The sequence below is a fragment of the Typopeltis vanoorti genome, chromosome 9, assembly GCF_054136105.1.
Source record: "Typopeltis vanoorti isolate ZY-2024b chromosome 9, IOZ_Tvanoo_1.0, whole genome shotgun sequence".
Classification (NCBI taxonomy): Eukaryota; Metazoa; Arthropoda; class Arachnida; order Uropygi; family Thelyphonidae; genus Typopeltis; species Typopeltis vanoorti.
Window position 1 is genome coordinate 118,091,602 of NC_143557.1, and position 14,035 is coordinate 118,105,636.

The 14,035-nt window shown below is 34.7% G+C and overlaps 1 protein-coding gene and 1 long non-coding RNA gene across 2 annotated transcripts in view; one reads left to right on the forward strand and one right to left on the reverse strand.

Annotated features, from left to right (window-relative positions):
* Nucleotides 1-14,035, forward strand: part of LOC150103461 (phagosome assembly factor 1) — a 408,178-nt gene that overhangs the window by 134,922 nt on the left and 259,221 nt on the right. Inside the window, exon 3 of the mRNA XM_090398202.1 lies at nt 1,682-1,767. Coding sequence (XP_090254328.1) covers nt 1,743-1,767 — 25 coding nt within the window. The 5' untranslated portion in view covers nt 1,682-1,742. The remainder of the gene's footprint in view (nt 1-1,681; nt 1,768-14,035) is intronic.
* LOC150103463 (uncharacterized) overlaps nt 1-14,035 on the reverse strand; it is a 53,577-nt gene that overhangs the window by 7,485 nt on the left and 32,057 nt on the right. The window lies entirely within an intron of this gene.

Sequence of the window (14,035 nt, forward strand, 5' to 3'; positions counted from 1 at the left end):
ACTTTTTTTTTTCAGCATATCAAACATGTATTTTTGTACATCAGATAATATTATGCTTTTCTAAATGTAATTTGTTTGGTCACACATAATGAGAATGAATTTTTTTTTTTACCAAGTTGATATAGAAAATATATATTCCCCTAATTGGACGATCATTGCAAAACAATGTACTGTAATTATCTAGCATTACAAAAATAACGTCGTTACATTGGTTGAATAAGGAATTTTGTATACCTCAATAAATAAATAAATAAGACAAAACTTGTGAAACAGGGAATACAAGATCTCGCATGCTATATAATTCGTGCTAGTACTACAGATAGTTACAGGTTATATTGTTCAAGAATGTAACAACATCTGTTAATCTGTCTATATATTTATATAGCAAAAAGAGAGAAGCGTTTAGCATATAGATATACGGGTGTGTTTTTGAAATGTGATATTATCAACCCACTCAGAATTCTAGATGTGAAAACAGCAACTTTTTAAAGGACAACTTGTGGTGCCTTGAGAAAAGGGAGGTGACTATATGACATTTATAGAGAGAGAGAGAGAGAGAGAGAGAGAGAGAGAGTAAAGTTCAAGTACAAGCAATACCTGCTTGTATTTGTCTAGCAGGCTCTTGTCTGATTTTTCTCTTGCAGAAACTGATAAGAGAATAGAACCACATATTTATTCAGAACTACCAAGAGAGGTTATATTTGTAGATTTTGAGCAAATCTACAGGATTTTATTAAGTAGACTTTTCATGCTAGCCCTTTAACGATTTAGTGAAATTAACGATAAAATGTGAATACATAAACTAAGCACACAGGGCTGCGCCAACCCGAGGGTGAAAGGGGGTGCACCGCACCCGGGAGGCAACATTGATAGGGCAACATTTTATGTACCTAATATTATCTAATTTGGATTATACAATGCAGTATTAGGGGTGGCCGATAAAAGTTTGCAGCCGGGAGGCAAATACCCTTGGCGTTCCCCTGTAAGCACAAACAGTTTTCACAGCGTATGTAAGCTGTTTTAAAAAACAATTTCATACCCTGTGATTCAATTTTCAATTTTTCATTGCAAATTCAATTTTCATTAATATTTAAAAAACAAGTAAATATTAAATAAAAGAAAAAGTTGGCCGCCTTTGAACTGCATTCGAGGGCTTAATCAGAATATTTGAATATTTGCTTGAAATTTCTTGTTCTTATTTCAATCATGTTTCGTTTGCCTTTTGTTTTTTTAACCTTAAAATGACTCGGTTATTGTACCCGAAATATCGGATTAAATGATTTACTTTTTTTTTTTTTTTATCTGTGTGGTGATAACTGATTAAAATTGTTTTTACTGATCTAAAACCAACACATCAATTAAATCCGTACATAAACGTTGGCATAAATCTTGTCCACATAATCATCTGTAAGGGAAAGCCTCGAATGGATCAGCATTGGATTTAGATTTTCTTTATGTGTATACTGTTGTTATCTCCAACGCACTTGTAATTGCTGGGTACTTTATATTTATTCTGAATAGTATTGCGCATAATTCTCTGTTAGTTCCATGTAATACGGGCTAGCTTCACTCCTTATATGTGTATTGTAGTTAAAATAATTTAGAATGGAGCCATATGCAGTACAAATTAATAAGCTGGTACTTAATGTATTTTTATTAATCTTTATTATTTGGCATACAGGGTAAGCCAAAGCGCCAGAAACTCAACCTGGATACAGTCTTAGTCCAAAGATATCGGTCAAATGCAAGGAGAGCATTTTGTAATCTGTGAGTATTCTGCGGCATAGCTAGTTCACTAGAATATTTGTTACTGTTACTAAATAATGCGTTAAAGGTCATTTTAGAAATACGACTACCAATATTTTTTAGAAATTAAATATCTGATACCATTTGTTGTTCAATACTTGCCGTTATCATAAGTATTGTCTTCTGTGTTGGAATATTAAATATTCTAGAGTTAGTTTCGGATCCTTATCTGTATTTGTATAATCATTCTCTTAGTATACGTATAAGATTCCAAGTAATCGGACACACAAAGAACTATTTATTCAGGGCACAAGCACTCCCCATCAATATGAAGAATTTAGACCGTGTGGGCGCGTCAGATGTAATACGGCACAAAACACAACTCAGCTACAAATCGTGTTGGGGTATTATTATTTCTGTTTAAGCGGAAATTATGTCATCCTAATGTAGGCGTATCACGCAGGAAAATCTGCATTCCGTGTGTATGGAACGTGTTTATTTGTAGTTTTGCAACGTGTAGCGATCTAAGTTCACTAAACGGAAAGTAATATTTTTATTTATTGGACAATTTTATACAAATCTCGTATTTGAGACGTTCATCTTCTTCTGCAAGTTTCCAAGCTGGAAACAGTTTGGTAAACTTACCTTTGAAAATATTAAATATAAAGAAATACTGTGGATAATTAATTATGATTTTGCTGAAATGCACACTACGTATGTGTAAGCGTGCATTTTATTGGCATGTTGGAGTGCAGAAACTTCCCCTTTTCAGTGGTTTCGAGGAATCAGCAAAGCAAAAAAAAAAAAAAAATGCTTGGGCGACATATTTACAAGGACCACATTCCATAAATATACGAAATAATTATTTGAAAATTTCAGTATTGTATTGTTGTAATATGGAATTCAGTTTTGTGTATAAAATGGTATTCCATATTATCCGAAGTTCCTTTATTAAAATAAAATGGATTACATCGATTACATTAATAGAAAAAGTTTTTATTTTACGAAATACAGATTTTCTATTTTTTTATTTTTATTTTATAATTTTGAGTAAAAAAATGCAAAGATGAACAAAAAAAAGAAGCGAATAAATTTTTTTTCTCGGGGGCGAAAAAAACTAGATCCGATTCTGCTTCCCACGATCCAGTCGATCATATAATTTTGTATGTGATCCCTATTCACGAAAGGCTGTATATTTACGTTACATTAGTATAGGGGTAGGCTAAGGGCTGCATATTACGAAAACATTGTTCTAGAGATCAAACACAGAAAATTTTAAACCACTTCGGGATTCTAACCCGCACCCTATTGAAGATGCCATGCAATCGGTTAACCAAGTAGGAATCTATTTGATTATTTATCTAAGGTTATTGTCTATAATCTGTTAATTACTCATGGAGGGTTGTTTGGAATTACAGCCCAAACCACTCAGTCCAAGGTTAGCATATTATGTCTGTAAATTGCACATATTCTTCGGTTTGCCTATTTGGTAGCATGAAGATACCGGAAATAAAAACCCTGCCACCTCCATAAGCGACTGGATAATTCGCATTCGATTGAGAAGTCCTCATAAAAGTTCTTCGCGTCCGAGACCGCGATGCGAACTCAGCTCTTTCTAATCAAAGGGCATCTACCAATACCGACTCATGTAGGGATGGATTAGACCAAAAATTGCAATTATACTTAACGTTAGCTCTAAATACTAATTTTAAAAAAATTAAAAATAGTAACCATTAAAAGAGGATCATTTGTAGCTCCGTCGATAAACAATGTCCTGTGTTTGAAAAGACCTGAATTCGAATCCTGCTAGGACACGGAGAAACTTTATAAAGTAATTTTCAAATGAAGGCGAAGTAGTCTGTAAAAAGACGCCTTATGTAGATCCAATACTTAGCTTATGCATAAATTGCAAATCGCTAGTTATATTTGAAGACTATAGACTATACAGTAAGATGGTTTGATGTTAAATCAGCGTAAGGTATCCAACACTACCTTTCATTATTTATTTATTTATTCACTACATGAAATCAAAATATTAAGTTTAGTTCTTCATTCTAAGCTGATGTATTCTATATTGCATGTTGTAATTTCGAATCTTATATAGTACTTAATTAATTTGGATTGTAGTGTTGTTATTCTTTATTTTGACTTCAGGTCAATATAAAGTAAAAAAATTGTATTCAGGTTCGTTTTCGTACAAAATTCAGAACTCGGTTATAATTATACATACTGTATATATATTTTCCTTCATGGAAATCCTCATTTCTTCTTTCTATTCTCCCTAAAACGTATCTAAAATTCATATCAAGTTTTGTTGTTATTTTCTATTATGAAATGAGAGATAAAAACTATTTCCATACATGGAAACACTGCTACTTTAGTATCAGATGGCTAACTCATCGTTAGCTGGAAAGATTTTACAGCATGGTCACAGATTGGAAGCAAAGAGTGAACTAAGTTTAAACTACGTTTGAACTACGGTATACGGTTTTGAGCGTGGAATAGCGTTTTGTTTGTTTGTAATAAGAGCATAGCAATAAGTAGAAAACGAGAAACGTGGAAAAGTATATCTGAGTCCCTTTGATATAGCTGAGATTGTTTTTATTATTGACTATTCAATAGAGAGCTTTTAAATTTATATATTGAAAATATCAGTACTTCTGAACAATTTTTTACATTCTATATAGCAATATCAATTTCACTTGTACAATTAAATTCTGAACGAATCATGTTTCAAAACGTATTCTTGTATTAATATTGTTCTTCAACTTATGTTCACGTACCTTAGGTTAGTTGTTTTGAGCAATTTGTCCTAAATTTGCAAAAAATGTTGTTGTGGGCAAGATCTTTGGTTATTATAGTTAGATTTAAAAACTTTAAAGGTTTGTTTCGCCTTTAAAATTTCATCTTTCACCTAAACTACACCTCGTCCTGTAATGAGAAGAATTAGTTTCGTGATATGATGAGTAAATAAAACAATATTATTTTACCATTTGAATATTAACATAAATGTAGTAATATCATAAATACAAATAATTAATTGGACATCTTCCCTAAAACATTATTTTTAAATTCAAGGCAGTTACTAGTTATCCTCTATAACAGTGCTTTCCAAACTTCTGGATGTCAGGGCCCCCTTTGCAAAAATTAAAATATTTCACGGCCCCCCTCGAAAAAAATCGTAATAGAGATATATTATTATTATATTTATTGTATTTATATTCAATACAAAACATACACAGCGAATATTGCAAAAATCAAATGCATATATTACATTTTTTGCCTCTTACCGTTTGGTTCTGAAGACGATACGGTCTGTTCTGGTAAAATATGAAATACTGTCCTTTTTTTTTTTAGTCTGTTTCTGCTTCTTCTGATTGTTCGCGGGATTTTTTATTTTTATTTTTTATCAACCACTTATCCATCTCAGGGTTAAATTTTTTAACGTAGAATAGATCAAATAATATCACCACTTACCGATACTGGCACACCACAGACTGATAACATGAAATTAGTGAATATTACCTGAATACGGGAATCCCCGGACCAGGAACATTTTTCACTTTTGTGACTTTTCTCCTTTTACGGTAATTAAGCCTAACGCGAAACAGACAGCAAAGACAGTCTGTTTATTAAAACGTGCATATGATTGGTGCGGTATTAACAAAAGATCGCGCAACCGAAAGATAAAAGCATTGCTGACAATTGAGTTGAAATGCTAACTCTCTTCAACCGAATTCCATATGTGAAACTGCCATAACATTTAATATATATATATATATATATTACTTAGTTTTAACACTTTTACGAATTTTAACACGTTCGGTTGAATTTTATTGCTGCCTTGGGAAATCGAACTCACATACATCTAATTAATAACAATAGTTTTTAGTTAGATACTATGTTTGCCCATGCAACATATGGTTTTGTTTCAGTCTATACAGCATAGTTTCTGTATGAGGGGACATGTGATGCATTAATTAGTGTGTTTTTATCCCAATTGTCTCCAATTGCACTATTTGTTGAGAAATATATTACACAGACTCCTCATACCTTATTCACTGGCATAATAAAAGTACTTATTTTTATTGCCTCTGCAGTATAGTGGCTCTTAGGGAGGGCGTGTTGTTTACCACTGCAAGCGAGTTACTATATCTCCACATGAACTTGTTTAAGCTTTTTTTCATGTGTGAAGTATATGCGAAACTTTTATTGGTAACAGAAAACTAGCTCGGATGACAGTGATAATATAAAACGAGTTTTGATATGTATATAAAGTCAATATCAACAGTCCCTGATTACGAACGCGTTATGAAAGGGACAGAAAGATTTGGAACTTCCCTGGAGAACATTCGAAGTAAATACAATTAACCACTACTTTGAAATGAAACATATGAATAAGCAATATTTACTAATATTCGTTAAGCGCCGAAATACGCAGGAAGCAAAGTTTGTGAACCAACACCAATGTGTGAATTTTTCCATTAAAATATAAAAAATAACAAAAAAGAAATAATAAAAGTTAAATACGTTTCTTTTAAAAAAAAATATATATATACTTAGTCTTAAAACATTTTAAATTTGTTTTCATTATTTCACGGCCCCCTCAACAAAACCTACAGCCCCCAAGGGGGCCGCGGCCCACAGTTTGGGAAGCGCTGTTCTATAAAACCGAGTTTGGTAATTTATTTGAATTAGTAAACGTGCCAAATACTAAAGAAGCTCAAATTTTGTTGGCTTAACACTCTGCTATGCTCTGTTCGCTTAATGGATTGGCATAATCCAGGTATTTTTGGCAAAGATTTCTATCGATAGAAATTTTTCTCACTTTAGCTTATAGCAGAGACATGGAGACTTACAGAAAGAGACATAAGTAGAATACAAACAATGGAAATGAAAGTACTGAGGATAATGTTGGCAAAAATAAGAAATATGAATATTAGGAATGTAGTTCCCAAACATTCGAAGAAATGCTTATGAACTCTCGATCGAAGTGGTTTGGATATATAAGGAGAGTGAATTCAGAAATAATACCGATCTCTGAAATAAAAATTGAGGAGAAAAAGCTAAGAGAAAGAATGCAGAGATGCAAAGTAGCTAAGAGAAGTTTTAGAAAAAAGAAAACTTGGGCTTGAATAGTGGTTCTCGCGAAGAAAAAATATGGACGGAGAGAGAGAAATGAACTTTAATCTACTTGGCCTGACAGTTTATGGAGCATTGGTTGATGAATGATGCCTTCTATCGATGGAGCTTTTCGAGAATCAGGATTTAGTAGGTGGGGATTTGGAAGGTATTGCTGGGATTAAAAAAAAAAACATCTGGGATCTAAACTAATTATATTAATTTGGAATTAATATTTATTTTAAAAATTTTCAGTAAATTTTATCATGCAATTCAAAATAAAAATATTAAGTAACGGAATCTAATCTTTTTCATAGCTAAATGCAGTATTTTCCATAATTTTGTTTAGTTCAAAACAGAGGGGATTGTATGACTTCTGATAGTTTCGAATGTCAAACGTAAGCATTTTAGAGAAGTCTGGTTTCTGCAGTTAGTTCGGGTAACGCAGTTTTCTTTCACATGGCTAAAGGTCCGTATGGTAGCTTTATATTACAAGATCATTTTATCTCGACTTGGAGTACAAGCGTTGAAGCAGAGCAACTACGAATTAAGTATCATTTATATGATAGATCGAGAGGAAGTGCAGCAAAAAAAAAGTATAGGGTTGGAAATGCTACTACATCCTAGCTATCATTAATATGTCTACCGCTGTAATGAGGTTTTCTCAATAAAACGTAACACGATGGCGGATTTGTGAAAATATGGTGTGTTTCAGAGATATCGTTTTCAAGGAATGTTATTAGGAACTCATATACTGTAGCCATATTTCACTGCTCATTTAAGTTATTTCTCAGAGCACTAAAAAAAAAGTATCAGTTTCGAATATTCTTTTATGTGAAAAAAAATTCTTCGATTTGTGCGAGATTGTTGACGACAACATATTGTCTCGGCAGTCTGTACTCACAAGATCAGTGTAATTTGAAATGGGTGATGTGAATATTAGAATTTCCGAAATTATTTCGCTATTAGGAAAGTTGGATTGAAGGAAATCGTCATTTAAATTCGGGAATGGAGACCGAACATGATACTTTATCCAGCCACTTCAGACTTCTAGTATTGCAGTGATCTCGCATCGGGCAATGAAAATAAGCCATCAGCCAAAGATACTCCCCAACACTTGGATGAACAGCGTTTCCTAAACTAAAATAAAACTAAAAATTAATTATATTTTTATGTGAATCCCACTCAGGCAAGGCTCTTACGTTATAGCGTATTTGTATTAGTATTGTGGGTGGACTAATATAATCAGAAACTCCTGCTGTAGAGACCAAATGAAACTTTTTTTAAACCATCTCAGGCCCTCCAATACAATGGTAGTCTTATACAGAGCGATGAAATTTGTCTGTATGATAAATTTAGGAAATTTATGACTTGTGTATATGAAATTATATTATTGAGAGTGATTCCACATAATTTTTGGCAGCATCAGTGTCAATACCTGCTTGGCCACAGCCCGATATATTCCCCCCACCCCCCCAGATTAGCCTGTTGTTCTCATCTTATTAATATACACTAATGTAACATTGCATTGAATTATGACCACTCTCATTCAGAGTGGAAAACCCATTTTACTGTCTATAGGTACATGTAGCACACCTCAGTATATGCTACCATATTTTTGGGTATATTGTCGCAAACCAATGTGTTGAAGTGGCAGTTGTGACAAAAGTAACAATTTCTATGGAGTTTAAAAAGGGCACGATCGTTCGTCGCGAGCCCCCCATCTTGGATATGGTATACCTTGTTTATTGCACACAGTCTATAGTAGTTATGGTGTACACAGATTGCCTCTAAACAAATAGATTACCGGGAAACGAGGTGATAAGTGGATATTCTTGGAGCGTTGGATGCAACGCTAATTAACAAGGTGTTGACATAGTCGACGTCGCAATATAATCCTCGTTACCTAGCTACGGAGACTCAATGAAGGAAGTATCATGGTATGCATATATTTTACTAGTCATAATTACAACCCCGTTTGCATATTGAATTGCCCATTGAATGCTCATAGTTGACTATTTCCACTAGAGAAATAGAGAGTATTACATGGCGATAATGCCCATGCAACTAAGTCCTGGTTGTAAGGAATATTGTTCCCAGATAATGGGGAGAATTCATTTGATTTCAACCCAACTTAAATATCGTTATATGCTATATGTAATATTGTTACTGTAAGAAATAGGAACAATATTGTAAGGATATTGTTCCCATTTAATGGGCGGCAAATTCATTGTATTTCAACTCAGCTGAGCTGAACACACACACACACACACACACCCTCTGACACGTTATTGAACTGCTGTGAGACGTATAAACTGTATTTTTCATGCAGGGACTGTTTAGCAATGATATATTACAGATCTGGACGTTACGAAACATCTCGTGGAATCAATGCCATGGTAAGTAACGGGATATATGAAAGGCTGCTCAACACAATATTAGGGAAGTAGTCATAATTCAGTGTTCTGCCTGTATATGTCAGATGAGAATGCGTGTTTATGATTTTCAGTAATCAGGCGGAAGGAGAAACAAAAAACTACTCATGCCATCAAACCTCAATCTAACTATGTCGGATGAAGATAAAATAATGTTTTATTTTAATATAATATAGTTGTGAGACTTGGACTATACTAGCAGACGACTAGACAATAGAAACGTTTGAAATGTGCTATTGGAGAGTTACTAGGAGTAAATTGGGGAGAAAGAAAAACCAACTAAGAAGTCTTGCATGCAAAAAAAGAGACCCGAGTATCGAAGAAGACATAGAAAAAAAATGAAGAAAGATAAAAAAAATGAAATTTCTGGGACCTGTATGGAGACATACCGAATGTATTACAAACATATTAGAAAGGAAGATAGAGGACGGCTGAAATATACACTGCTTGGAAAGTATTCCATGGACACCCCCATGGACAAGGTGCATCGTTCCAAGCAATGAGTCATGTGTTTGTATAAATTGGAATAATATGATGCTCCCAGCAATTTCGGGTGAAATTGCTGCGAAAAGGGAACTGATGGAGTTTGAAAGGGGCGCTGTCATGTTGCAGGCTTATCTGTTTGGGAAATTGTTGACAAATTGGGCCATACCAGATCAACAATCAGTGATACCATATTAAGATAGAAGGGCAGGGAGTCAACTGCAAATGCTACTAGCAATGGATGACCCACCACACTCACCAACAGTGACCACAGGGTGCTACAAAAGATAATATGTAAAAACCGCCATTCGCCGGCCGATTGCTTGAATGCGGAGCTCGGGGAATCGACTGGAACACAAATCTGCACAAAAACATGCAGAACCGAGGCTCACAACATGGTATGACCCCAATATTCAAGCTCAGTTGGAAAACTGAGTTATGGAGCGACAAATCACGCTACACCTACCGAGCAGATTAGCGGGTGTGGCAGATGTCCAGTGAACGTCTCTTACCAGAGTGCGTATCCTCAACTATGAAATTAGGAGGTGATAGTGTGGTGGTATGGACTTGTATTTCCTTGTTTGACCTCAGACCTCGGTTTGTGGTGCCAAGAACATTGAATAAGAGGTATCTGAACATTCTGGACTGTCTCTTTCACCAGACAATGAAATGCTTCCTAGTTTGTAGCGTTTCTACGGAACTCATCATTGTCTCTTTCATCAAGACAATGCACTGTGTCATAAAGCTGCTGCTGTAACTGCATGGTTTGTAGACATAGACATGAACGCCACCACACTTGACTGGCCTCCACGGAGTCCTGATTTCAGCCCTATTGAACATCTTTGAACATGGAATTGGAGCTTTGGTTGCGGTCAAGGGACGTTTGTCCCACAACAGCCCAGAACCTCATTACATGCCTACAGGAAGAATGGTAAATATGCCTCGCAGGATTGCTGCAGTAAGTGAATGGAGGTCCTACATCTTATTAAGGTGGGGGCCATGGCTGTTTGCTCCTCATACTGTGGTGTTTATTGACTTCTTTCCTCTTAGGGAGATGTTTAGAATAATCGGAAGAAGTTATAAGCAGCCAGAGTGGAAAGCCGGAAATAGAATGACCTGGAAGAGAGAACGTTCCCTAGCGATAGGGACTGTTCCTTAGAATAATGAAGATGATTCTAATATCACTTTGACATAATATAACATAATTAACTCACTTAAACCATTTTCGCGGAATTACATCTCCCCTATGCGTTTTCTCTCCAGTAACATTCGTTTGGTGATTTCCCCAGGTTTAACAAAATTACATTTGTAAGCAAATGAATATTTGTTATTTGATGATGCTAGAGCTCACTGCAATGGGAAAGTTGTAATAAAAACAGACAATTGCATCCGATGATCGCATGATTTTTTTTCCCCTTGAATCTTGCCAAGTGGTCAAAAAAAGTTACTAGCTGAACGTTTACCATAAAAAGAATTACAGTAACCACTGAATCAGATTAAGAAAAACATCTAGAATTTTTTTTTTACATTTGGCTTAGATTAGGTTTCCAGAAAGTTGGCAGCCTACACATGACATGATAAAAAACATTCAGAATTGCTTATCATTTAGCTTGTATACATGATCGAAACCACATTCCCAGCACGAAAGCATTGAAGAACTTTTCATACCAAATGAAGGCATTGGAGACCTTTCTTTATGACAAATTAGAACAGTTCTATCATTCGTCATCACTGAGCTTAACAGCACGACTTCTGTCTGAAAAAGTAATTTTACTATATTCTCCTTTTCTTTGGGCGTGTTCCTTTTACGTCCGGGCAAACCTTTTCAAAAATTCGTTTAAAATTCTATGAGTACTCTTTTGCCTCCCCCTTTTTTAAATAGATGTGGAGAAGTAATGGACGCCGTATTGAAAGATATAAATATTATACTGAGTTTAGAAAAGATCGGTTTTACTGGCAAGTTTCCAGTGGCTGGCAAGGTTCCAGCATGAGAGTAGAACACTATAAAACCTTACTTGAGAGGAAGTCGGTGTGGACTAACACTGAGTGGAGAATGCCGTGTTCCCATTCCAAACAGATGATGGAATATCGAGTACTTTAACCCTAATGTTCAATCACTTATTTCGGAGAATTTCGAAGGCACCTAAATATTGGTGCCAAAGAACCAAACAAGTGGGTACACCAATCGTTCCAAACACGCAACTACATATAAATGAGGCATATATTAATATGTTTTAAAGTTTGAACACAGTAATTCTAACGTACTAATATTGGAAAAATTCATCACCTCTAAAATACTACGTTGTTTCTTAATTTAGAAAACCTAAATATTGATATTTGGGGTGAAAACATGTTTTGACATTTTTCCTACCAAAAGTGTTTACGTAGGAACAAATATTTTCGTCTGATCTGTTCTCATCGAAATTAGTCGGAGTTTGATAGAAAAATATGTCAGGCGTAAATTATTAATTGTGAAATCGATGTGGGGAAAAGCGGATCGACAAAAGTTGAATTATTTATAGAACAATTAACCTTAATATGCTTAAGCCAAAATTAAATTCCTCGACTAAGTTAAAAATTTAATTTCGAACTATTTATATGTATGGTATCCCTTTACTTATTCATTATCTGATGTTATTTACTGATGAATCGCTAAATGTTTTAGGAAAAACAAAATTGGATGAGCAACTTTTCCTGCTTACTTTCCGTAATCTTAAACTACTACAGCAGTGAACATCCGCTCCTTTTCTTCATAAATATAAAAACTACTATAGCAGACCTGGTTTTGAAAACCAATTATGCAGGCATAGATTACAATATTTCCTGCTCTTACCAATAGCTAGTGTCTTCCTGACACTAGCTATTGGTATTAAATAAATGACGCTATTAATCACTGAGGAAAGATCGATGCAAGGTGCCTTGAGAGTCAACAGCTAGGAATAATGAAGATTATTTTTCAAAAGTGTTTAATATGTTATGTCGGCCTGGCTGGCCAAGTAAGTAGATAGCGGCTCTGCTTTCTAACCAACAGGCTGTGGATTTCAGTGCTGTCCTTATTTAACCCCCTAACCTGCCTACATTAATGTTTTTCAGCCATCTGGGGCAAGATAAAAAGGTTGCACCGGTTAAATTTTAGATCTTAGATGTCATTTATTAGTAACTGTTTCCAACCGCTTTTTTGGATGCTCTGTCTCTTCATTATGCCTTTTCTGTAGGTATTTTCATGGAATTTCGAATAGTCTTTCCCATACACTTTTTTCCTAAGAATTACGACCTCCAGCGGTTGAAGAGATACATCAACATATTCCTTCTTTTCCGATATCACTTTTCTCCTCACACACTGTACTGTTGTGTTAGGTTTTGCGACATGTCGCATGTGACATTGACATTTAGAGATTTTCTCTGTTGAAAAAGTTGAATCCAAATCAGTACAATTTATGAAACTATCAAATTAAATTTTTTTTTTTCGTTTGGAATTTAGATGACATGTCTTTAGTTAGATTTGTTCTTTAATATTTATCTGCGGCAAATTAGCTGCAGATAAATACTTAATATTCTATATAAAACTATACAGGCATTTTATTTCAGACTCTTGAATAAATCCTTCCTTATGCTTCTCTGTTAGTAGGTTCCTTAACTTTTACAGACAGAAAGCCTTTCAGTTGTACGTTCATTAAAGATGTTTTCGATTGAGTTTAGATTATTCAGAACTTCCACGACAGAGTTGCTTTTCTTTTCAATGCATTGTATGTGAAGTTGCAATACGCTCATCAGTGGATGCATTTGACAGAGTCTTACTGAATTAATGTTCAGTAAGACTTACCTCTTACATGATAGTTTCCTGAAACAAAAAAAAGTATAACTTCAAGGTTGGAAAGGTGGAGATCAGTATCTCTCTCTCTCTCTTTCTCTCTGTCTCTCTCTGTGCCTAGAAATAATGACAGCGATCTTGTTTTTCAGGCTATATCAAAAAAGAAAAGTTGATATATTTTAAATAAATTCCAATGTTTCTTCCACAGTATCAATACAGGTATTCAACCCACACCGATTAAGGAAATTTTTTCCAACATTTCTCGGACAAGTGCTTTTTTTTCGGAGTCAGTCGACGAAATAGTTTCAACTGACTCGTCAAACGTATTTAGCATATATCGATTAATTTTGACTGCAAATTGCCGTCCTTCTAGTCGAAATCCTCGATTATTATTGAAAATATTCTTATTAATCCATTGACTGCTTCCATCTCTAGTAAT